This window comes from Hyperolius riggenbachi, chromosome 7, assembly GCF_040937935.1.
Source record: "Hyperolius riggenbachi isolate aHypRig1 chromosome 7, aHypRig1.pri, whole genome shotgun sequence".
Classification (NCBI taxonomy): domain Eukaryota; kingdom Metazoa; phylum Chordata; class Amphibia; order Anura; family Hyperoliidae; genus Hyperolius; species Hyperolius riggenbachi.
The window spans coordinates 155615739-155639871 of NC_090652.1; the positions used below are offsets into that span (position 1 = coordinate 155615739).

Sequence of the window (24133 nt, forward strand, 5' to 3'; positions counted from 1 at the left end):
TAAGTAGTAACTGTAAGTACAACTAACTAATTACGATAATCAATCAGCGATCAGAAGGAAATAGAGTGTGTGTTGTGTGTGTACACTCAGACAGTGAGTGCAGTGCGCACACGCAGGAGCTAGTAGCCTATATGAACAGTGACAGTGAGTGTCCCTACGGGTACAGTAAGAGTAAGTAGTAAGTAAGTACAACTAACTAACAATAATCTATCAGTAATCAGAAGGAAATAGAGTGTGTGTACACACAGACAGTGAGTGAGTGCACACACGCAGGAGCTAGCTAGTAGCCTATAAACAGTGACAGTCAGTGAGTGTCCTACTCCTAGTACAGTATAACTACAATACTATTAGTAAAGGACAGCAGAAATACTGGTATAGATGAGAGAAATAAACAGAGGACAGCTGCCCACAGAGGCAAGGCCCCCCTGAGGCCTAAACCTGTAAGCTTGCAGCAGCTGCCTGTCTCTAATGTAACACACAAGCTACTAACTAAAATACAATGTCTAAATAACTAACAACAATATAGGTGTGTATAGGAGGTGTATGTGAGCAAAAACGCTAGGTAAATGACCACAATAGAGCTCTTGCTAAGCCAAAGCACAAAGGAGCAACTCTCTCTCTGTACAATTCTCAGGCAAGCACGGAGAAACGTAACATGGCGGCCGCTATTTATAGGGTAGGGGCTGGCCAGGGTCCCCCTCTGTGATTGGCTGCCGTCAGAGGGCCTGGGAGCCCTCTGATTGGCTCTAAGGACATCAATCTGGGCTATGACGCTATTCGAGCTCGGTACCGAGCTCGAATAGCGCCGGGTTGCTCGAATAGCTCGAATAGTGAATGGGCTATTCGAGTGTACTCGGATAGCCCATTCGAATAGCTCCAGCTATTCGGAGCTCGAATACCGAGCTCGAATAGCTGAAAAAGAGCTCGAATATTCGAGCTACTCGAATATTCGAGCTCTGCTGAGCACCACTGGTCGCAACCCTCCACGCAGGGTGGATACAATATTATATAGGAGAGAACAGAGGGGCCAAAAGGATAAAAGGGGTTTTAAAGGAGCTTAAAAGCCAAAAATTTGGTAATTAGAGGAGGCAGTGGTGGACTTACCTCCTCCAAGCAGACACAACACGACTGTACATTCAGTCTATTTATTAACGAACTCCAGATAAAACAAAGCAACGCGTTTCACGGGTCAGCGCCCGATTCCTCAGGCAAAAGAAAAAGGAGTTACAGCATCTAGCAAAACAAACAACACTCGGCCCCTCTTTATCCTTTTGACGCCGCTGTTCTCTCCTATATAATATTCTCTTCATGATGTTCTCCTGAGCCCCTCTGTGCGGTTTCTGCCACTCCCTGCTGCGATCCTGGCTTGTAATTGCCAGTTTTAGGCAGTGCTTACAAACAAAAGACATGGCTGCTAACCAGAGTGGGATAGGCTGAGAGGAGCTCAGTCTGTGACTCACACAGAGCATGAAGGGGGCGTGGAGAGGGTGTGTATAGCTTCTATCCTATTACAAACAGAGCAGCACATTCCTGCCTGAGTGCCTGAGCCTGACAAAGCCATCAGAGGAAAGAAGATTAGATTTTCTTTTATAAGTTTGCCTCGAGGGTGGTTCAGAGGAGGGATCTGAATAATTTTGAGAGACATTTCTATCTGGGAAAAAAAATGAATAAATCTATTTCTAGTTTATATTCAGATATCTGCGCAGCAGAATGTGACCAGGACTTTCCTGCATATTGCAGGAAATGGGAAATTGACCTGGGGTCCAGTCTGGAAGGGTTATGGCCACAAATATGGGTAAATACTTTTAAAATCCAAGATCCAAGGTTACAGTTGATTCAATTTAAAACAATTGGTAGATGGTACATGACACCATCCCGTGTTGGTAAGTTTGCGAACCGCAAGGTGAGGTGCTGGAGGTGTGGACAGGGGGACGGTGGTACTTTACATATGTGGTGGCAGTGCCCGATAGTTAGAAAATTTTGGGATGATATCACCCTCTTGGCCGAGAGATTGCTAAAAGAAAAATTTGAACTTACACCGAAAGAAGCAATCCTTAGTTATACAGCTAAAAAAGAAAAACTTGGATGCTCTCTGATTAAAGAATATGGCACGATAGTTGCCAAAAGCATGATCGCTAATAACTGGAAAAATCCGTCTAGGTTAGATATAGGAGAATGGTTTGTTAGGATGGATGAACTGTGTAAGAACAAGGATCTGGGAACTACGAATAAAGTAGAAGAAACATGGAGAAGCCTTATAGCTAATCTCGGTTAGATTTACTCGGGGAGGGACTGAGTTAAAAATTGGGAATCGCTGGCGAACGCTGTTGGGGCTGGAAGGGGGCGGTGATGGTCGGTATTAGAGTGTGATGATGGGCCTCTGGGAAGGAGTGGATGATGGGGGACTGTGAGTGATACGTTTGGGACGTCTATGTTTGTTGGATGATTCTACAGGGTACAGATACCCTTCAAAAGAGAGGATGGAGAGATGAGAGGAGTATATACAAGATGTTGATGGGGCAAATGTATAGGATTGTGATATGAGAAGGATAAATAGATAACTGTCTCAGCAACAATCATGTAATTGTGAGGAAAAAGAGTTTAATGGTGAAGAAAGTTATAGTTATGCTTATTTAGCTCTTACCAATCTACGATGAATAAACGATGATGATCACACATCTCAGTTTAGGGGTATGGCAAGAAAAGAAATTGCTAATGCCCCATGTAACTGATTACTCATGAATTTGGGTCTGTGTGCTGAGTTAAAAAAAAAAAAAAAAAAAAAAGATTAGATTACATAACAGAGATAATACAGCCATGGTGCAACTAGGAAAGGCTGCAGACCACATTACAACAGGTATAGGAACTTATAGGATAGAAGAAATAAGGCTGAAAATTTTGTTACAGAGTCTCTTTAAAAGGTTAAGATATATCAATAAGATGCTTACATTAATCTGAATCTTTCATATTTACCTATAACAAAAATACGATTCTACAGTGTTCTTTTTAATATTTCTTCCACTCCATTTTCTGGGGGTTACAGGTGTGCTCTAGACCTAAGTCTCGCAGTGCTGCAGAAGCAGGAGAACTTTTGACTTTAGGACCAATTCGCCACTCTGCAGGTAATATGATGGACTTACTAGATCATGATGCTTATGGGTTATTTAGAATTTTTTTTAAAAGGAATGTGTATTGGTCTTTCCTTTTGTCTTATTTGTTTTGTTTGTTTAGTATGTTTAACTCAATTGGTACTGAATGGTTTTAACCCCTTAAAGGGATACTGTAGGGGGGTCGGGGGAAAATGAGTTGAACTTACCCAGGGCTTCTAATGGCCCCCCGCAGACATCCTGTACCCACGGAGCCACTCACCGATGCTCCGGCCCCGCCTCCGGTTCACTTCTGGAATTTCAAACTTTAAAGTCTGAAAACCACTGCGCCTGCGCAGCTGCATCCTCGCTCCCGCTGATGTCACCAGGAGAGTATTGCACAAGCCCAGTACGGTCTTTGGTCTGCGCAGTATGCTCATGGTGCCATCAGCGGGAGCGAGGACACGGCAATGCAGGCGCAGTGGTTTTCTGACTTTAAAGTCAGAAATTCCAGAAGTGAACAGGAGGCGGGGCCGGAGCATCAGTGAGTGGCTGCGCGGGCACAGGATGTCTGTGGGAGGCCATTAGGAACCCCGGGTAACTTCAACTAATTTTCCCCCGACCCCCCCTACAGTATCCCTTTGAGGACCAGAGTCGTCCTTTCCCTGTTTTGGCTTGTCAATACTGTGATTGTCTTACAGTAATCATGGGGTCAAGAACAGCGAGATATGAAGCTCTGCTATCACTGTGACATCAGAGCAAGTGGTCTGCAGTGTCAATGGATCGATGAGAGCAACAGGAACAGTGTGATTGCATGGGGGGAAGTTTAAATCTACACCCTAGCCGGCTTAAAGTGGAACTAAACTCAGAATGTCGTCTCTGCTCTAAAAGATTAGGCACTGCATGATAACTTTTATGGAAAAAAATACTCATTACAATTTATGGAAGCCCTAAAACACCTGAAAGGAGCACTGAAAGGGTTAAGCTTCAGTGTTTACATTCTGGGGAGAGAGGTCTCTTGCAGTCTGTTCACAGTTGCTAATAAGAACTAATTAGACACTTTGATCTGGCTAAACAAACATAGAACACAGAGCTGTGAATATTTTCAGCAAATATAAATGGAGTAAAGACTTTTCATTGTGTGCTTTGCTATGCAAGAGTTTGGGTCCACTTTAAGTAGACAAAAACAGGATGTAGTTTTCAACTAGCATAGTCTGGAAGAAGTTAACACAAACACAATGTTTGGAAATAGAGTTATTTGAATCATATGCTAATCCCCTGATATCTAGAAAAAATAGGTAGGGAGAAAACCTCCTATTGGGGTACAGCCTTTTCCATTTTCATCCCTCTCAGGTCTTTCAGATATCTGTCCCTGGCTGTACCCAACTCTGTGCGCTACCTCTTTTCTACCATCAGTCGCGTCCTGCCATTCACAGACACAGCGCCATTCACACTACCCATGGTGTAATGCAGTGCCACTTTTGTGTCTGGATGCATTATGGGCTGGTGGAGACTGTCAGCTCCATTTCATTTTATTGGCTGGGGCTGCGGTTGCGCTGCTCCATACTACGCCACAGCTAGCAGCGGTGCTGACCTATGTGCACCACTTGGCACCTCTGACAGTGGAAACAGGCTCTTTAAGTTTCTATATAACTGTTCACTACATGTTATAAATATTTTATGATGTTTTAAATATTGTTTCTTTTATTTCCAGATGATCAAACATCCCCTACAGGTACATACAACTTAATATACCTCCTTTTCTTCAATGCTATTTATGACTGTTAAACACAAGTATTAAATATTTATTTCATTGTTTTACAGTTGCAACAACCACAAACAAATCAACAGCTAAGGAAAGCTCAGGTATGAAAAGTGCATTACCTTCTGATCAGTGCTCTTTTAGTGTCAGAAGTGTAGAGAATGTGTAAACCACATTTCTATAAATGGTTGACTTGATTATGGAATAAGGAATCCCATTACTACCTTGCTGGCACTTCCACTGGCATAGTGACATGCAGTTTCTCTAACCACTCCTGGGTACAAACTATGAGATTTTCTGGTGGATTTACTGTCAGATCAATTATTTCCAACATGTTTGATTTGCTTTCCGATCGATTTCCGAGCATTTTCCGATCGATTTCTATTCACTTTAACCTCCCTGGCGGTTTATTTATTTTGCCAGGGAGGCTGAAATGGGGTTTTTTTTAAATTAAAAAAAAAATATTTCATGCAGCCAACTGAAAGTTGGCTGCATGAAAGCCCACTAGAGGGCGCTCCGGAAGCGTACTTTCGATCGCCTCCGGCAATCGAAAGTAACAAGATAGGCCGCAATGAGCGGCCTATCTTGTTTCGCTTTCCTCGTCGCCATGGCGACGAGCGGAGTGACGTCATGGACGTCAGTCGACGTCCTGACGTCAGAGCCGCCCGATCCAGCCCCTAGCGCCGGCCGGAACTGTTTGTTCCGGCTGCGCTGGGCTCGGGCGGCTGGGGGGGACCCTCTTTCGCCGCTGCACGCGGCGGATCGCCGCGGAGCGGCGGCGATCGGGCAGCACACGCGGCTGGCAAAGTGCCGGCTGCGTGTGCTGCTTTTTTCAGAATGCAAATCGGCCCAGCAGGGCCTGAGCGGCGACCTCCGGCGGCATACCCCGAGCTCAGCTCGGGATTACCGCCAAGGAGGTTAATAGGGAATAGATCAGAAAAAGCTCAGAAATCGATCGGAAAGTAAATCGGACCTGTTGGAAATAATCGATCTGACAGTAAATCCACCAGAAAATCTCATAGTGTGACCTCACACCACTGGATCAACAAAGAGGTGGGAGATAAGGGGACTCCAGTGGGAGCTAGTGGCTGCCAAACTGCTGGGATAAAGGGGAGGGGGGGACACTATGCATTCTAAATGGACCAAAAAGTAAGGCCCAATTTCCTGCGAGAGCAAACTTTTATATCACACTCGCTTATCCCTAGTGATGATGAATGCTTCCGCCACTGTTCAGGCAATGCTGGTGTGGATAATTTACTAAAGAAGATGTGCAGTAAACATCACACTGACTCTTCACTCTTATTATAAAAGTTATTAAGAAGGGAAAAAAAGATTTTCCCCAACAATATTTGAACTAAATATATCATACTTACTGAAAATGTGTCAGTGAACTAAGACTGCATGATACCTCACTGAGTATGGGCTGGTAATAATTCTGTCTGACATCTGTTACCATTGAGTACTGTTAAGACTTAAAGGGAACCTAAACTGAGATAGATATGGATTTTTCCTTTTAAAATAATACCAGTTGCCTGACTCTCCTGCTGATCCTGTGTCTCTAATACTTTTAGCCACAGCCCCTCAACAAGCATGCAGATCAGGTGCTCTGACTGAAGTCAGACTGGATAAGCTGCATGCTTGTTTTAGGTGTGTGATTCAGCCACCGCTGCAGCCAAAGAGATCAGCAGGACTGCCAAGAAAATGGTATTGTTTAAAAGGAAACATCCATATCCCTCTCAGTTTAGGTTCCATTTAAAGTCAGGGCTGGCGCTACCATAGAGGCGAAGCAGGCCACTATACTACCCCTGCTCAAGTAACCCTCCCTCAACCCCTCACTATCCTCCCCTTTTCCTCAAAACACCTTGAGCTCTGGTTCAAAAATGCCTGACCTAGTACCTTAATGCCATCTCCCTACTGGACCCACTGCAATCTGGATTTCGCCCTGCCCACTCAACCGAAACACCTCTCACCAAAGTGTTCAGTGACCTTGCCTTAGTTAAATATAGACCATGGGTGGATGCATAATAGAGGGAGTCCATGAGATACATAAAACCGGCCGATCCTGTTGCATTTCATTTTACAACCTCTTCCTGCACTCCCGCAACCCAGTTTGTAAATGCAGAGTACAGCAAGCAGTAGATGTGCTCTCCTCTCTTGCTGGAGTTCAGAGCTCTGCTTCCATCTTTCTGCTCACCACTTGCCCTAGTGCCCAGCATCTCCTACCGTATGTAGCGTGATTACATAAGAAGAGAGAGTGAGGTGCCAGCACTAAACGGAGCTGGAAACAGACAGGCTGGCTGTACAGGCACAGAACTGGACTCCGGTGGGGAAGTGAGATCACAGGCTTTGCTGTGTGGGGGGAGGGCGGCAGAGGTAGCACAAGGGACAGAAAGATGCACAGGGGAATAGAAGAAGGTACAGGGGCCAGAAGGAGTCACAAAGGGGGACAGAAGGAGGCACAGGAATACTGGAGAAGGCACAAAGAGGAACAGAAGGAGGCACAAAGGGGGACAGAAGGAAGCACAAAGGTGGACAGAGGGAAGCAAAGGTGGGCAGAGATAGCACAAAGGGAAAGGAGGAGGCACAGGGGCCAAAAGGAGTCATGAAGGGGGATAGAAGGAGGCACAGGGGACCGAGGGAGGCACAAAGGGACAAACAGTGGGGCAGAGGTGGCACATGGGAACTGAAACTGGCACAAGGAGACAGAAGGAGGCCAAAATGGGGACAGGAGGAGGCACAGCAGGACAGAGGGACACACAGGGGGGCAGAGGTGGCATGGGGGATGGAAGGAGGCACAAAGGGGGACAGAAGGAGGACAAAACACCTTTGGGGATGTGATTTTGTTCAGGAGGTGTGGCTTCATTCAGGCAGGGTTTAATCAGGGGCATGGCTTCCTCCAGGACCATTGGCAATGCCTTTGCTTATAAATGGCCCTGAACACTATTCACACTGCCCATGGTGTGATGCAGTGCCAATTTTGTGTCTGCATGCATTATGGATTGGTGAGAATGGTGGCTACATTTAATTGTATTGTCTGGGGCTGTGCTGCTTCATACTCCGCCACATCTTACAGTGGTGCTAACCTATGTGTACTGCTTGGCACCTCTGACAGTGGAAACAGGCATTTTAAGTTTCTATGTAACTGTTCACTATTAGTTAAGAATTGTTTATAAAGTTTTAAATATGCAACTTAATATACCTTCATTCCTCCACTGCTATTTATGACTGTTATATACAAGTATTAAACATTTATTTCATTGTTTTAACAGTTGCTAAAACCACAAGCAAATCAGCAGCTATGGAAAGTTCAGGTATGAACAATGAATTACATTCTGATCAGTGCTCTTTTAGAGTCAGAAGCGCAGAAAATGTGTAACCCCATTTCTATGTAAGACACCAGGTAAAAAATGGTTGTCTTGATTATGAAATAAGGAATCCCATTACTACCTCCTTGTCACTTTCACTGGCATGCTGTTTCCCTCACCACTCCTGGTCCCAGTCCTGTTTTTTCCACTATCGCTGCTGGACCAGCAAAGGAGTGGGAGATAAGGGGACTCTGCAGTGTCTGTGCAACAGCCGTTACCTGTATATAATTTAGCTACTACAGATCGGGTCTGCAGGCATTGTAGTTGTAGATATAAAGTTAAAAATAGTGAAATACTGACACTGATTGTCAGTATTTCACTATTTTTCTCAACTAGAGATGTCCTGAACCTCCGATTTTAGGTTCGCGAACCTCCCGCGAAAGTTCAGTTCACGCGAACTTTCGCGAACCGCAATAGACTTCAATGGGGAGGCGAACTTGGAAAACTAGAAAAATGTATGCTGGCCACAAAAGTGATGGAAGAGATGTTTCAAGGGGTCTAACACCTGGAGGGGGGCATGGCGGAGTGGGATACACGCCAAAAGTCCCGGGGAAAAATCTGGATTGGACGCAAAGCAGCGTTTTAAAGAGAACCCGAGGTGTGTTTGAAGAATGTGATCTGCATACAGAGGCTGGATCTGCCTATACAGCCCAGCCTCTGTTTGTATTCCAAACCCCCTGTAACGATTGTGAAATTCTGTACGTGATCAGCGCACAAGACGTGCGCTGACACTGCGGAAATCCTCCACAAGCGTATAATTTGCGGGAACCCAGCAAAAGGTGCAATGCACCTGTAGAGGGAAATTCCTGTCGATAGGGGGAGCTGTGGAGTGCAGAGGAACAGCTCCTCTGCCCTGCCACACACGCCAGACAGGAATTGCATGAAGGGAAGAAACGCAGGGCAAGATAGCCCTGAAAGAGATTGAGCAAAGGGACAGATTGTATGTGTGTGCAACAAACTAGTCGCCAACCCGCGACGGTGCATACACAACAGCAGATATGAAGTAGGAACGCAATCGCGGGAGAGGCGATTGCCAGAGGTGACACAAGGCTACAGCAAGGCAGAGTACGAGAGTAGCAAAGGCACAGCAAATCATACAATGAGGAGATAAGGAAAATAACAAACGCTAACTAAACGCGAACACCGCACTCATTCACAACAGTGCACGCGTTTATGCGCGGACCCTGCGTGATAAGCACAACAGGGACAAGCACGCCTAACTAACCACCGACAGACAAACATAAAACAGAGGACACGAGCGCTTGCTTAACGGTTACCTCACCGAGCCTCCAGCAAGCGTTCGTAGCAGACAAGACAGACACACGAAAACAGAAATACGTAAGAGATACGATCCACTGCTCTTTCCGTCAGAGCGAGTGCGATCCAAGTAAGGCAACAACAGAACAGAGGGGCCTACCAGTAACAACCGCTGCTCTGGTTAGCACCCCACAGACAGACAGAACAGGCAATACAAATAATGCAATCCTAACTGCACTAGGAAAACTGCCTAGTGCAGTTCCAGGAATACTCTAGGCTAATCTTCAAACAAAGAGCAAGGCTGACACTCCAGGCGAGTGTTACACAGGAACTAACTCTTTGTTATGATCGCTTCTGCAGCGTTTACTGCTGACTGCAGTGGTATTGCAAACCAAGCAGTTCTAATGTCATTACATGCATTTGCTTGCATAGTTTGGTTTGCACTTAAACTAGTTGCTGATTCCATCTGCAGTCGCTCTGAAGTTAATGACAGTTTAATATGCTTTTGTGTAAACAAACATTGTCTGCTGCAATGGAGGGGCAATCCCTTTCCTGCAGGCTGCATGTCATTGTCTGCCTTTTCCTGCTATCAGCCTGTGATTAATTACCATTCACTTGTGTGGGAATCTGCAGGTCTGCTCCCATTGGATGACCTCAGTATAAAGAACTGCTTCCTGCAATGCCTCATGGGCTACCATAGTCTCAGATCCTGTCTGTTACTCTGCCCGTGCCCCACCTCGTTCCTAGTCCGTGTGGACTGCGCTGACTCCTGCGAAGGGGTCAGCGAGTCCTCCTAGTTCTGCTCTTGTTTCTAGAAGTTGTTACTTTGCTTGTCTTGTGTCATATATTGGTTCATCGCCAATATATACGCATACTTGCACGTTTATTATTTTCCTTGTATTCGTGTTACGTTGATACATCAGTGTCGCTGATATATATACGTACACGAACTGTTTATATCCTGTATTCCGTTAGTCAGCGTTCCAGCACGCTGAGCTAGTTATCCTGTTCCTGGTCCTGTTTGTGGATTGCGTTCATCTCTGCGAAGAGATAGCGAATCCTTCTGAGTCCTGTTCCCTGTATTACTCCAGTCTTAGTCAGAGTTCCTGCTTATGTCATATATCGGTTCATTGCCGATATATACATATGTTAGTCAGACGTGACAAATAGTTTCATTGATAGCTGTAATTGTAATACGCTAGGAAATCATATTTATTGTATATTTATCTGTGTTACGTTCATATATCTTGATCCTGCTATTTCCTGACTATCCTGTCCTGTCTTTGTGAGGCACGCCATTGCTGCAAACGCATTGGCTACCTCATTCCAGTCTGTTTTATTGTGGACGCTTGCTGTCACTAAGTAGTGGCTAGTTAAGTAAGCGTTCATTCTGTCTACCTGTCCTGATCTCCTCAGTCCTGGTTTATGCGCTCAGCGCTACTTTGCGCTGAGACGTTATTACGAAAGTGTTGTTTGTGGCTGTTCGGATCTGCACCGGCTCTGTGCACCACAATCTCCTATTGGAGTCAGTCCTCTCCTCCACTAAACTGGGGATATCCTGATTCCTTTTGCTGGTGTGTGTACCTCCTTCACGTCAGCTTATGTGTTGCATGCTGACTGTGGAGATTACACCTCCAAGCTTAACATTATGGTAGCCCCATTACCAATCCCCATTGTGGGGGGGGGGGGGTTCCCAGCAAAAATGACACTGTTTGTTATGGTTCCTGTTCCTTTAAGAAATTTGAGAAACTCAATTCTGAAACAGAAAATGAGTTTTTTTCTGAATGTACCAGGTTCCTGGCCAATCCCGAGCTCCAGGCTACTCCTGTTTCAACGTGGGCCCCCCAGCTAGTTTATGTTTTATTTAAGGGAAGATTGTTTCAGTGGGCCTACGATGTCTTGGATCATACCAATTTAAAAGAGAGACCACTGGAATTTCTAGCGTTTGTGATCCATAACTGGCTGCGCAAAACCGATTTGCCTAGCCCTTTTGATAAGCTCCTGGCAGCTTGTCAATCAGCTGCTCCTTCTACTGCCTACAAAAATTATCAGCAAGCAGATAATTGTTCTGATAACTTTTCTTCTGCTAAGGCAGCAGGGTCTAAAGCCAAACGTAAACGCTCCAAAAGAAAAGCGTTACAATCAGCGGAGTCGTTGCCCTTGGCGACTGCGCATCAGATCTGTAATGAGACTCCGCCAGTAGCAGATAATGAAATTCAGTCATCATTCAGGGGAGTCAAATGGACCTATGAAACTACTAATGAACTTTCATTGCTAGCCAGGGAAAATAAAAGTTCTTGTTTAAATGAATTATCTGAATATGATTATGAAGATATATTACAGAGTATTGAACAGATCAATTTATTCGTGCAGCAAGGGAAATTTGCATACACTACAGTTCAACACTTGCTACAGGTATTGAAGATCCTTAGGAATAAGAAATCGGCCAATCACCTGCTAAATAACCCAATGTATGTTTCTGCCACTAACACATTTGCAAACTATGATCAGCCGGAATGCTCAGCTGTTAAATATGCATGGGATCCTCCATTTGAGAAAGGAGAGATGGAAGCCCTGGTCTATGAATGGAAGAAAGATGCAAGTTCATTTTGTCAGTTTTACAGTGCAAAAAGTGAATTAGTATTGAATGCATGCATTAAGTCTGCCTATAACCTAATAAAAACTGGTGTGTGTGGGTATGACTTTGTGGCTCCATTGATCGATGTGTGGAAGATGATTTTGGACGATTTTTATGCGATTCAATCAGTTGATACCAGGGAAGACACACTGTCAATTGGAGACTGTCCCACTTCTCCAGTTACTGAGTCCCTGCCATGTCTTGTGAATGTTCCTGTAACTCCACCCTGTACCATGGATAACTCAGTGTTACTTCCCAGTAAAACAGAAGCCACTGATACTTTCTTAACTTTGCCCTGCACAAATTTCTCAGCAGAGAATCCAGAGGTCCTGCTGACTTCTGAGTCCAGCCTAGCCAGTACTCATGAGTCTTTGTTCAGTGAAACAGATATTAGAAAATCTTTGCCTGCCTCTGCAAACACTTCTGTAGAATTTACCTGTGTTAATAAAGTTCAACTCCTGTCTGATCCAGCAGATGCCAATAGATGCACTACATTAGTTTCTGAGTCCCAGCAATCCTGTCTAGAAACCTCAGAACCCCAGCATCTGAATTTTCCAATTTTACAATTGAATAGTGCTTCAGATGCACAAACTTTGTGCCTTGATCTTCCTGTCTCTACACCTCACTCTAGTTTCGTGAATAGCTCAGAGCATCTGCTATGTGAACCTGAAATCGTAGAATTATTACCTTGTTCAGAAAATGTTCCAGTAAATTTGCCCTGTACCATGAATTGTGCAGTAGATCTCTCCAATGAAACTCAGGTCACAGAATCATTATGCTGTTCAGCAGGTGCTTCCATGGTTTTGCCCTGCAATATGGACTGTTCAGTGATCCTGTCCAGTGAAGCTGTGGTCGCAGAGTCTTATGCTTCACCCAGTACTTTGGATACTTCAAACCCTCTAGCAGAGGAGTCTGAGGCACTGCTTACCTCAGTTGGTGTTGCAGTAATATTCACTTGTCTAGCAGCTGTTTTGGAATTACAGTCTGCTCTAATAAAACTTGATGAATTTCTGCCCAGCAAAGCAGAAGCCATTGAAATATTGTCCTCGTCAGCAAGTGTGTTAGATACCTTGCCCTGTACACAGTCTGATATAACCAATGTTGTTGAGTCCCTCTCCAGTGTTGTAACAGCCGAGGAACTCCAGCCCTGTCCTCTGAATGTTTCAGAAGTCTTGCCCTGTAACATGGATAATTCTGACTCGCTGGAAAAAATAATAGAAATCTCAGAATTTCAGTCCGGGTTAATGAGTGTTTCTGAAACCCAGCCCTGTATCCTGGAAAATTCTGGTTTTCTGCCCGGTGTGGCAGTAGTTCCAGAGTCCCCTTCCTGTCCAGTGAGTTTCTCAGTTTTGCCTAGTTCAGTGGGGATTGCTGCAATATTGACTTGTTTTGCAGCCCTTCATGAGCTCCAATCCAGTGTATTTGATGAGTCTCTGTCTAGTCCAGAAGAAGCTATGGGAACCCTGTCTAGTTCAGTGCATACATCAGAAGATTTGCCCTGTCTTGTAAATGCCCCTGAACATGATTTGTTAATAACCCTGCTGGAATCAGCGACATCTAAGTCTGATCCTGCAGTTTTTAGTGAGAATCCAGTAACTGTGAAGTCTAGTCATGATGAATTTTTTTTGCCCAGTTCTGGTTTCGGTCCTGTCTTGACTGACTTTGAGGTTCGCAGATCCTTGACATGCCCAGAGGTTTCTCTTGTGCCGGTGTGCCCAGATGTGCTTCGTATGCCAGAGTGCCCAGATGTGTCTGTGTTAGCGTGCTCACGTGCTTCCCTAGTGGAGACATGTTCTGATGTTGCCGGTTGGCCTGCATGCCCGGAGATGGTTCTGGTCCCTAAAAGCCCTGATCTTGATGTTTGTCCTTGTGACCCTGACTCTGGAGTTGCCCTGGGTTCCATAGGGGTTCTTGATAGTTCTCCATGTGAGCCTAAGGGGCGTTCTGACCTGTGGGGATCTCTTTGGAGCTTCCAAGTGTTCTGGGAGATCTCTGAGGAAACTTGTCCTGGTACCTTGGACTGGTTCAACAGTGGGTTTTGTGTTGGTAAGGACAGTTCCGGTGGGCATTGCAAAGGCTTTGGCGTTTTTGGACAGTTCCTGGAAGGCGGTGGGTATCGCTCAGAGAGTTTTCTGGGGTTGTTTTCTGGAAGTCGTGGTTCTGATGGGTATCACACTGAGGCTTGTAGTGCTGACGGGCATGGTTTGGTAGGTTCTGGTTCCAATTGGTCTAGTTTTGGTGAGACTGATTCGGGAATTTGGTTTTGTCGGGCTGATCCGACCTTCATGAATTTTCAGTCAGATCATTTTTGCTGGATTTCCCACTTCTGATTTTTTGGTTTGGGTGGTTCAGGAGAAATATGTCAGTTTTTATAGGCGTCCAGAGGCCGCGTTTAAGGGAGGGGGTACTGTTATGATCGCTTCTGCAGCGTTTACTGCTGACTGCAGTGGTATTGCAAACCAAGCAGTTCTAATGTCATTACATGCATTTGCTTGCATAGTTTGGTTTGCACTTAAACTAGTTGCTGATTCCATCTGCAGTCGCTCTGAAGTTAATGACAGTTTAATATGCTTTTGTGTAAACAAACATTGTCTGCTGCAATGGAGGGGCAATCCCTTTCCTGCAGGCTGCATATCATTGTCTGCCTTTTCCTGCTATCAGCCTGTGATTAATTACCATTCACTTGTGTGGGAATCTACAGGTCTGCTCCCATTGGATGACCTCAGTATAAAGAACTGCTTCCTGCAATGCCTCATGGGCTACCATAGTCTCAGATCCTGTCTGTTACTCTGCCCGTGCCCCACCTCGTTCCTAGTCCGTGTGGACTGCGCTGACTCCTGCGAAGGGGTCAGCGAGTCCTCCTAGTTCTGCTCTTGTTTCTAGAAGTTGTTACTTTGCTTGTCTTGTGTCATATATTGGTTCATCGCCAATATATACGCATACTTGCACGTTTATTATTTTCCTTGTATTCGTGTTACGTTGATACATCAGTGTCGCTGATATATACGTACACGAACTGTTTATATCCTGTATTCCGTTAGTCAGCGTTCCAGCACGCTGAGCTAGTTATCCTGTTCCTGGTCCTGTTTGTGGATTGCGTTCATCTCTGCGAAGAGATAGCGAATCCTTCTGAGTCCTGTTCCCTGTATTACTCCAGTCTTAGTCAGAGTTCCTGCTTATGTCATATATCGGTTCATTGCCGATATATACATATGTTAGTCAGACGTGACAAATAGTTTCATTGATAGCTGTAATTGTAATACGCTAGGAAATCATACTTATTGTATATTTATCTGTGTTACGTTCATCTATCTTGATCCTGCTATTTCCTGACTATCCTGTCCTGTCTTTGTGAGGCACGCCATTGCTGCAAACCCATTGGCTACCTCATTCCAGTCTGTTTTATTGTGGACGCTTGCTGTCACTAAGTAGTGGCTAGTTAAGCAAGCGTTCATTCTGTCTACCTGTCCTGATCTCCTCAGTCCTGGTTTATGCGCTCAGCGCTACTTTGCGCTGAGACGTTATTACGAAAGTGTTGTTTGTGGCTGTTCGGATCTGCACCGGCTCTGTGCACCACAATCTCCTATTGGAGTCAGTCCTCTCCTCCACTAAACTGGGGATATCCTGATTCCTTTTGCTGGTGTGTGTACCTCCTTCACGTCAGCTTATGTGTTGCATGCTGACTGTGGAGATTACACCTCCAAGCTTAACACTCTTATGACCAGCAACTTACTGTGGGAAACATAGCTCTTTATAGAGAAAGCCCACAAGGGATGTGGCTAGGCAATCTGCATGACAAACGTATGCAAATTCCTCAGCAGCAAGCTGCACAACTGACAAAAGGTCTCTCTTCCAGAGACCTGCAGAATGCAGACCTGAACAGTGGTCAAAAGGCTGCCTGCCTGCGCAGGCAGCCACGCGGATCCTCACACCCCCCCTAATGTCCCCCTGCACTCTGCAATCAGACATAGATCACAGCCACGCTGTGCGTACTGTGTTTACATCTGTAGTGTCAGTCTCGGCTGCTCCCCCCCCCCCCACCTCCTGCAGAGCTCCGGTCCCTGCCCCTGTCCCTTCCCTCTAATCAGCGGGGAGAGAAGGGAGGCAGGCGGGGACCGGAGTTCTGCAAGAGGCGGGGAGAGCAGCAGACTGACACTATAGAGAAAAACACAACCCGCTGTGACACGCTGTGTGTCGACAGCACGGCTGTGATTTATGAGGGATTGCAGAGTGCAGTGGGACATTAGGGGAGTTTGGTATACCAACAGAGGCTAGACTGTATAGGCAGATCCAGCCTCTGTATGCAGATCACATTCTTCAAACCCACCTCGGGTTCCCTTTAAGGGCAGAAATCACATTGAATGCTAAATTGCAGGCCTAAAGTGCTGTAAAACATCTTGCATGTGTATACATCAATCAGGGAGTGTAATTAAAATACTGTTTCACACTGACACACCAAACTCACTATGTAACGCACCGCAAAAAGCTGTTTCCATAGTGACGGCTGTGCTGGACTGGTGCGCACTATGGCCAGAGAGCAGGCCATGGTGGTTTTCAAGCCCATATGGTCGCCGGGCTGTGATAGCTCAATGATAGAACAACAGTGACTGTCCAGCTGATCAAATTTGGTCTGTCCACAATGAAGCAATGAACTTATTATTTTGGTGTGCCACCCCCCGAGACACTCATATAGCCGCGGTCATTACTTTATTGTGATACGCAAGCCCCTTCACCACGGCAAGGTTAGGTAATGATCACAAAGGAGAATGGGCACATGTATATGCCTTTTGTTTTGTTGTTGCAGCCACAGTGCAGCCAGAAAAATTAGGCAGGCATGTACACGCACCAGAAAAATTATTATAGCGGCCGCTGCTAGCAGCGGCATTAAAAATTCAGAAATCCACCTGGAGTCCTGGACCCTGTTGGTGGCGGCGGAGAAGGCAGTCAAGCAGCCTGCGGGCAGAGATGCTGTGTGTGGGGACTGAATTAGTCTTCAGGCGGGCAGTAGCCCTCCGGGATCCAGGCCTCATTCATTTTGATAAAGGTGAGGTACTGAACACTTTTGTGACTTAGGCGACTTCTCTTCTCAGTGACAATGCCTTCAGCTGCGCTGAAGGTCCTTTCTGACAGGATGTTGCATGGCAAATTGGGACAGCTCTGGCCACAGGTCAAGCCTGCGCACCCAGTAGTCCAATGGTTCATCGCTGCTCACAGTGTCTACATCCACACTTAAGGCCAGGTAGTCGGCTATCTGCCGGTCCAGGCATTGGTGGAGGGTGGATCCGGAAGTGCTAAGTCGAGGCGTTGGACTAAAGAATGTCCGCATGTCCGACATCACCATGAGATCGCTGGAGCGTCCTGTCCATGCCTGCGTGGACATGGGAAGAGGATTACTGGCAGTGGTACCTTATTGCGTTGTGCTGTGACATCACCCTTAAACGCATTGTAAAGCATAGTTGCCAGCTTGTTCTGCATGTGCTGCGTCCTTTCTGCCTTCAGGTGACTTGGTAACATGTCCGCCACTTTGTGCCTATACCGAGGGTCTAGTAGCTTGGCCAATCAGTACAGCTCATTCCCCTTGAGTTTTTTTTATACGGGAATCCCTCAACAGGCTGGACAGCATGAAAGACGCCATCTGCACAAAATTGGATGAAGACGTACTATCCATATCCTCTTGCTCTTCCGCAGTGACGTCAAGTAAGTCCTCCTCCTCCCCCCAGCCACGAACAATACCACAGGAACGTTGAGCAGCACAAGCCCCTTGCGACTCCTGCTTTGTTCTTTTGCTGCCTCCTCCTCCTCCAAAGAAACACCTTCCTCATCATCCGAGTCTGACTACTCTTCCCCACATGACTCTTCCTCCTCCTCCCCCCTCTGTGCTGCCGCAGGTGTCTTCGGGCGGGCAGTAGCCCTCCGGGATCCATGCCTCATTCATTTTGATAAAGGTGAGGTACTGAACACTTTTTTGACTTCTCTTCTCAGTGACAATGCCCCCAGCTGCGCTGAAGGTCCTTTCTGACAGAACGCTTGAGGCAGGGCAAGACAGAAGTTGGATGGCAAATTGGGACAGCTCTGGCCACAGGTCAAGCCTGCGCACCCAGTAGTCCAAGGGTTCATCGGTGCTCACAGTGTCTACATCCACACTTAAGGTCAGGTAGTCGGCTACCTGCCAGTCCAGGCATTGGTGGAGGGTAGATCCGGAAGGGCTAAGGCGAGGCGTTGGACTAAAGAATGTCCGCATGTCCGACATCACCAAGAGATCGCTGGAGCGACCTGTCCTTGCCTGCGTGGACTTGGGAGAAGGATTATTGGCAGTGGTACCTTTATTGCGTTGTGCTGTGACATCACCCCTAAACACATTGTAAAGCATAGTTGCCAGCTTGTTCTGCAAGTGCTGCATTCTTTCTGCGTTCTGGTGATTTGGAAACATCTCCGCAACTTTGCGCCTATACCGAGGGTCTAGTAGCGTGGCCACTCAGTACAGCTCATTCTCCTTGAGTTTTTTTTATACGGGAATCCCTCAACAGGCTGGACAGCATGAAAGACGCCATCTGCACAAAATTGGATGCAGATGTACTATCCATATCCTCTTGCTCTTCCGCAGTGACATCAAGTAAGTCCTCTTCCTCCCCCCAGCCATGAACAATACCACAGGAACGTTGAGCAGCACAAGCCCCTTGCGACTCCTGCTTTGTTCTTTTGCTGCCTCCTCCTCCTCCAAAGAAACACCTTCCTCATCATCCGAGTCTGACTACTCTTCCCCACATGACTCTTCCTCCTCCTCCCCCCTCTGTGCTGCCGCAGGTGTTGAGGAAACATCTGGTTCTGATGTAAATTGCTCCCATAACTGTTCCTGCCGTAACGCTCCTCCACAGCTTGATCCACCACTCTACGCACGGCACGCTCCAGGAAATAAGCGTACGGGATCAAGTCGCTGATGGTGCCCTCACTGCGACTCACCAGGATGGTCACCTCCTCAAACGGCCACATGAGCCTGCATGTATTTCGCATGAGTGTCCAGTTGTTGGGCCAGAACATCCCCATCTCCCCAGATTGTGTCCTTCTACTGAAATTGTAGAGGTACTGGGTGATGGCTCTCTCCTGTTCTAGCAAGCAAGAGAACATGACCAGGGTCAAATTCCAGCGAGTCGGGCTATCACATATCAAGTGTCTCACCAGTAATTGTTTCTCCGCTGAATGTCCGCAAAACGTGCCATGGCCGTGTAAGACCGCCTGAAGTGCCCACACAACTTCCTGGCCTGTGTGACTCTCCGCTTTGAGGCAAGACATGTCTAAGATGGCGTGACATCGTTGAACCTGGCATGCCGCATAGGCCCTGGGGAGCTGGGTCTGTGTAGCTGGAGAGGAGATTGCAGCACCAGCAGAGTTGAACTGCCACTCAGCCAAGGAGGAGGAGGAGGACGACAGCGAAGAGGATATAGCAGGAGGAGAGGAGGTGGCAGGAGGCCTGCCTGCAAGCCGTGGAGGTGTCACAAGTTGGTCCGCTGCACAGCCACGTACTCCTTGCTTGCCTTCGGTCACCAGGTTCACCCAATGGGCTGTGTAAGTAATGTAGCAGCCATGACCGTACTTGCAGGGCCGGATTTATACTTTTTACCGCCCAAGGCCAATTATACCATCTGTATGGTTGTTATCTCCGTGTGCCCCAATGAGAATTCTACTTACATCATTGAATGTCACAGACAATAACTATTTCAGTAATACGTGTATAAGTTATGTTATATTTTCCTTAAGAACTTTTACGTTATGCCATCTCATTAATGATGGACCCATTGTGCCACCATGTGAGTTAGGCTGAAGTGTACCTGCAGGATAGAGCTTACAGGTCTTGCAGGGACGACACAAGTACACAGGACAGAGAGTTTAAAGGTTAAAGCTGACCTTGTAGATAAGGATGGCTGCATGGAACAGCTTTACTGTCCCTCACTGAGCCGCCCCTAAACTTCTGGTGCCCTAGGCCATGGCCTATGTGGCCTTGCCAGAAATCCGGCCCTGCGTACTTGGCAGACCAGGCATCCATGGTCAGGTGGACCCTTGACCCAACTCTGTGTGCCAGAGATGACACCATTTGCCTCTCAACTACAGTTTGGGTATCGCCTTTTTAGAGAAATAATTGCGGCCTGGTATCTTCCACTGTGGTGTCCCAATGGCCACAAATTTACGGAAGGCCTCAGAGTCCACCAGCTTGTATGATAAGAGCTGGCGAGCTAATAGTTCCACCACGCCAGCTGTCAGATGCCGGGCAAGGGGGTGACTGGCAGAAATTGGCTTCTTTCGCTCAAAGATTTCCTTCACGGACACCTGACTGCTGTGGGCAGAGGAGCAGGAACCGCTGAAGGGCAGAGGCGGAGTGGAGGAGGGTGGCTGTGAAGGTGCAAGGGAGAAAGTGGCTGAAGATGCTGCACCTGAAGGAAGAAGAGGAGGAGGAGGGTGGCTTTTCTTTTGTGTGTTGCTTTTGCTCAGGTGACCTTCCCATTGCAGTTTCTGTCTTTTCTCCATGTGCCTTCGTAAGGCACTTGTCCCTACGTGAGTGTTGGCCTTTCCACGGCTCAATTTTTGGAGGCAGAGACAACAGATGGCATTGCTCCGATCTGAGGCAGACACATGAAAAAAACTCCAAACAGTTGAGCCCCCCTGGGGCGATGGCACTATAGTGGCATCAGCAGCTGACGTTGAAGGGCATGTTGGCTGGCTGTCCATAGGTGGCGATACATGGTGCCGGACACTGTCACCAGCTGTTTCTGATGACGAGCTCCCCCTGCTTCTTTCAGCAACTCTTCTCCTCCTACGCCCCCTCTGAACTGTCACCCTGTTTATCTCCTCTATTGGAAGCATACGTGGGATCTGTATCATCGTCCTCATCATAATCATACTGCACAGCTTCGCGTGTCTTAGACACCTCCAAAACTGCACTAACAGCAGGTACTTCATCACCTTCACACGTTACGTCCATAGTGTCGCCGCCTAACTCAGACATATGAGGTGGTGTAACTTGCTTAGCGCCTTCATCTTGTTGTAACAATAATGGCTGTGAATCAGTTAATTCCCCACCAATTAACTCCTGCGAAGTGTCAAATGCAATGGATGTGGTGCTTGTAGTAGCGCTGGTGGCTGCGGAAGATGAGGTGTTCTGTGCTAAATAGTCAACCACGTCCTGACAATCTTTGGAGTTGATGGGACGTGCCTTCTTCTGAGCACTGTACTTTGGTCGAGGGCCGCACGAAATAACATCAACACAACCTCGCACAGATCTGCTGGGTGGCCTTCCTCTGGGTCTGCCTCTACCTCTGCCTGTTTTGTCCGTTGTGTCCATATCGAGGGGGGGGCGAAGTGAAAGGTATGCACTGCCTTGACTAATACAATGTGCAGTCTCACAGGTGCAGTTAACAGGTATGAACGGAGTGGTATATCACACTGCTTGCACTCACGTAGGTAGGTGGGTGCACTGAACACAACAGGTAGGTATACGCAGTGAGGGGTATTACAATGTGCACCTGTCACACACAGACAGGTAGTGGACAGGCACAGTGACACTGCATGCGCTCAGCTCACGTAGGTAGGTGGGTGCACTGTGAACAACAGGTAGGTAGGTATATGCAGTACTGGGTATTACAATGTGCACCGGTCACACACAGAGAGGTAGCGGACAGGCACAGTGACACTGCGTGCGCTCAGCTCAAATAGGCAGGTGGGTGCACTGTGAACAACAGGTAGGTAGGTATATGCAGTACAGGTATTACAATGTGCACCTGTCACACACAGACATGTAGCAGACAGGCACAGTGACACTGCGTTCGCTCACGTAGGTAGGTGGATGCACTGTGAACAACAGGTAGGTAGGTATATACAGTACTGGGTATTACAATGTGTACCTGTCACACACAGACAGGTAGCGGACAGGTCAAGCACAGTGACACTGTGTGCGCTCAGCTTACGTAGGTAGGTGGGTGCACTGTGAACAACAGGTAGGTAGGTATATGCAGTACTGGGTAGTATTACAATGTGCATCTGTCACACACAACAAGGTAGCGGACAGGCACAGTGACACTGCGTGCGCTCACGTAGGTAGGTGGGTGCACTGTGAACAACAGGTAGGTATATGCAGTCATGGGTATTACAATGTGCACCTGTCACACATAGACAGGTAGCGGAAAGGCACAGTGACAATGCATGCGCTCACGTAGGTAGGTAGGTGCACTGTGAACAACAGGTAGGTAGGTATATGCAGTACTGGGTATTGCAATGTGCACCTGTCACACACAGACAGGTAGCGGACAGGCACAGTGACACTGTGTGCGCTCAGCTCACATAGGTAGGTGGGTGCACTGTGAACAACAGGTAGGTAGGTATATGCAGTGATGGGTATTACAATGTGCACCTGTCACACACACAGGTAGTCATTGAATGTGCTGGGCCTGGCAGTGGCACACACACAGTATGAATTATCAAGGCTGTCTATGCAACACAAGTGTCAGTGGGACACACAGAAAAAAAGAAAAATAGATCACAAGAACAAGATTAGCTTTCAAAAGAGCTGTTGTGGGGTGCTGTTTTAGCAATAAGAATCAGCAAGGAGCAAGCTAAGACGCCTACAAGAGCCTAACTAATCTTTCCCTATGAGAGAGTCTGCAGCAGCTGTCCCTTCTCTATTTACTGCAGGCACACGAGTATAATGGCCAGCGGTGCCTGCCTTTTATAAGGGTGGGAGTGGCTCCAGAAAAGAGTGTAGCCTGTTGTGCCTGACGTGCCTACAATGTGCCTGCTGCCTGTGATGTAGAGGGTCAAAGTTGACCCTAATGGTGCATTATGGGGGCGAACCGAACTTCCGGAAAAGTTTGTGGTTCTCCACGATCGCAAACTACCGGAAGTTCGCCGGGAACCATTCGCTGGCGAACCGTTTGGGCCATCTCTATTCTCAACCAGGGTTCTCTGGAACCCCAGGATTTTGAGTACTCTGCAGGGGTTCCCTGGCATTTTTTCAGCATCGTGGGGGAAGTATGATAGAGCAGATTAGGGGATACTGTAAAAAAAGAACTAAATTGTCATATCAATCAATAAAAAGCACCAGAATAAGGAGACAGTATAATGAGGGACACTGTAATAGGTGAATATAGTGAAATAAACGGCCACATCTACTTTTAAAGACCATGGGGTTGATTCACTATAACAAATTGCAACTCTCGCTATCTCCTTTTGCTCCCCTTACTGCACACTTAGGGTGCCTTATCAGAGTTAAAATGACTTATCAGAGTTTAGTTTGCTGTTTGGTGCCCACCAGGTCATGACCCCTAGGACTGCTCCACCAGAGCTGAGAAGGACAGGAGGGGTCAACCTTGCTGCGAGAGAAGAAGGGTGAGGACTAATGAGATAGGACTGACATGACAGGACTAACGTGACAGGACTGGTGTTACAGGATAGGCGTGACAGGATTGATCGACAGGACTGGCATGATGGGACAGAACTGGTGTGACAAGACTGATTGGAGTAACTGGATTGGAGTGACAAGACTAATTGACAGGAGTGAATGACAGGACAGGCATGAGAGCACTGATGACAGGGCTGATTGACAGGACTGGCGTGACTGGATGGGGGGGTGTTACAGGATAGGCGTGACAGGATTGATTGACAGGACTGGCTTGATGAGACTGACTGACAGAACTAGTATGAACATTGGAGTAACTGGACTGGCGTGACAAGACTAATTGACAGGACTGATTGACAGGACAGGCATGACAAGACTGATGACAGGGCTGATGTGACAGGACTGATTGGAGTGACAGGACTGCTGAGACAGGGCTGAACGACTGGACTAATGACAGGACTGACTCAATGACAGGACTGGTGTGACAAGACTGGGGTGACAGGACTGGATGTACAGGACTGATTGAAGCGACAAGACTGCCATGACAAGACCGACTGGACTGATGACAGAACTGATTGACAGGACTGGTGTGACAAGACTGGGGTGGCAGGATGGTTAGACAGGGCTGATTGACAGGACTGG

The 24133-nt window shown here is 47.0% G+C and overlaps 1 protein-coding gene across 1 annotated transcript in view; it reads left to right on the plus strand.

The window, feature by feature from the left end:
- The window catches only part of LOC137524663 (uncharacterized), a 104778-nt gene that overhangs the window by 79793 nt on the left and 852 nt on the right, over window positions 1–24133 (plus strand). The window contains exons 12-15 of the mRNA XM_068244786.1: window positions 3044–3122; window positions 4801–4821; window positions 4911–4952; window positions 8118–8159. Of these exons, the coding sequence (XP_068100887.1) occupies window positions 3044–3122; window positions 4801–4821; window positions 4911–4952; window positions 8118–8159 (184 nt within the window). The remainder of the gene's footprint in view (window positions 1–3043; window positions 3123–4800; window positions 4822–4910; window positions 4953–8117; window positions 8160–24133) is intronic.